Raw genomic sequence first — 1,024 nt, 5'->3', positions numbered from 1 at the left:
CTCCAGATGTGTTTAAAAGTAAAATACTTTTTCCTTTGAGAAATTTCCGATGTGGCTTCAGCCCACCCCCACAGTTGCTTGCGACAGGTTTTGCCTTTAGCTTTCACCAGCGTTGCTAGTGCTAGGTTCACTAGTGAAAGAGCACTGTGCAACAAGCTGGCTAGCATCAGTGTTAGAGGAAACGTCGAAGAGTTTCAGCATACTGATTTGAACCTCTGTCAGACACAGACTCAGGTGAGGAGTCTGTTGTGCACTAAACTCAGCAACTAGCAGACAAATGAGAATGGTAAGCATAGTTAGCATCTTTTATTTATCTTGTCTGTTAGATAGTTACCTTGTAGGCTAACTGGCGATAACTGACATGGCATTAACCACATAATATCTGCCACACTGGGGTTTTTGGTGGATAATGGGAGGACGCTGCAGGGTTTGCTTCACATCTAAAAACTGCACACTCTACCATGTTTGCTGTCAAAACTTTCACCATGCTAATGCTAACTCTCGCTCACTGTACTGATAAGTCCGCTCTGGCATGGAGGTTTCAGGTTCTCCATGCAGTCAATTCGTGTTTCCTGTATTAGATGTTGATTTATTTTTCAATTAGTAACTGCCTAATCTAGTGTGCCTGGCATACATTTGAATCTAGGGAATAGGGATAGGGAAATGCACAGATATCGCCCCAAAATAACAAACTTTGCACAGATACAAGTCATTATAGTCAAGGTCAGACATTTGAGAGGACATTGACAGAAGAAAAAAACATTTTTTTTGAGAGGAGGGAGACTTTAACTAAAACACTGACTTTCAAACACTGCAAATTTCAGAAAGCAGTAGTAGTAGTAGTCTTATACACATGTACTATATGTAGCAGACAACTAGTAGCAGGTTTAGCAGTCTCATTCTGCTGTACATGAACTCATGGTGTTATTTAAATGCACCCATCTGGCATTGAAACAAAATGAAACAAACTTTCCATGCTCATTTTTGCCTCAGATCATCAGATAAAACCTGTGTAGCATCACTC

The 1,024-nt window shown here is 40.6% G+C and overlaps 1 protein-coding gene across 1 annotated transcript in view; it reads left to right on the top strand.

Annotated features, from left to right (window-relative positions):
• Nucleotides 1-16, top strand: part of LOC126385512 (low-density lipoprotein receptor-related protein 1-like) — a 79,461-nt gene extending 79,445 nt beyond the window's left edge. Inside the window, exon 24 of the mRNA XM_050037264.1 lies at nt 7-16. Within this exon, the coding sequence (XP_049893221.1) occupies nt 7-16 (10 nt within the window). The remainder of the gene's footprint in view (nt 1-6) is intronic.
• Nucleotides 17-1,024: the final 1,008 nt, after the last annotated feature.

Source organism: Epinephelus moara, chromosome 24 (genome assembly GCF_006386435.1).
Source record: "Epinephelus moara isolate mb chromosome 24, YSFRI_EMoa_1.0, whole genome shotgun sequence".
Lineage (NCBI taxonomy): Eukaryota > Metazoa > Chordata > Actinopteri > Perciformes > Serranidae > Epinephelus > Epinephelus moara.
Note: the sequence above shows the minus strand (reverse complement) of the source record. Positions and strands in the feature narration are given on the sequence as shown.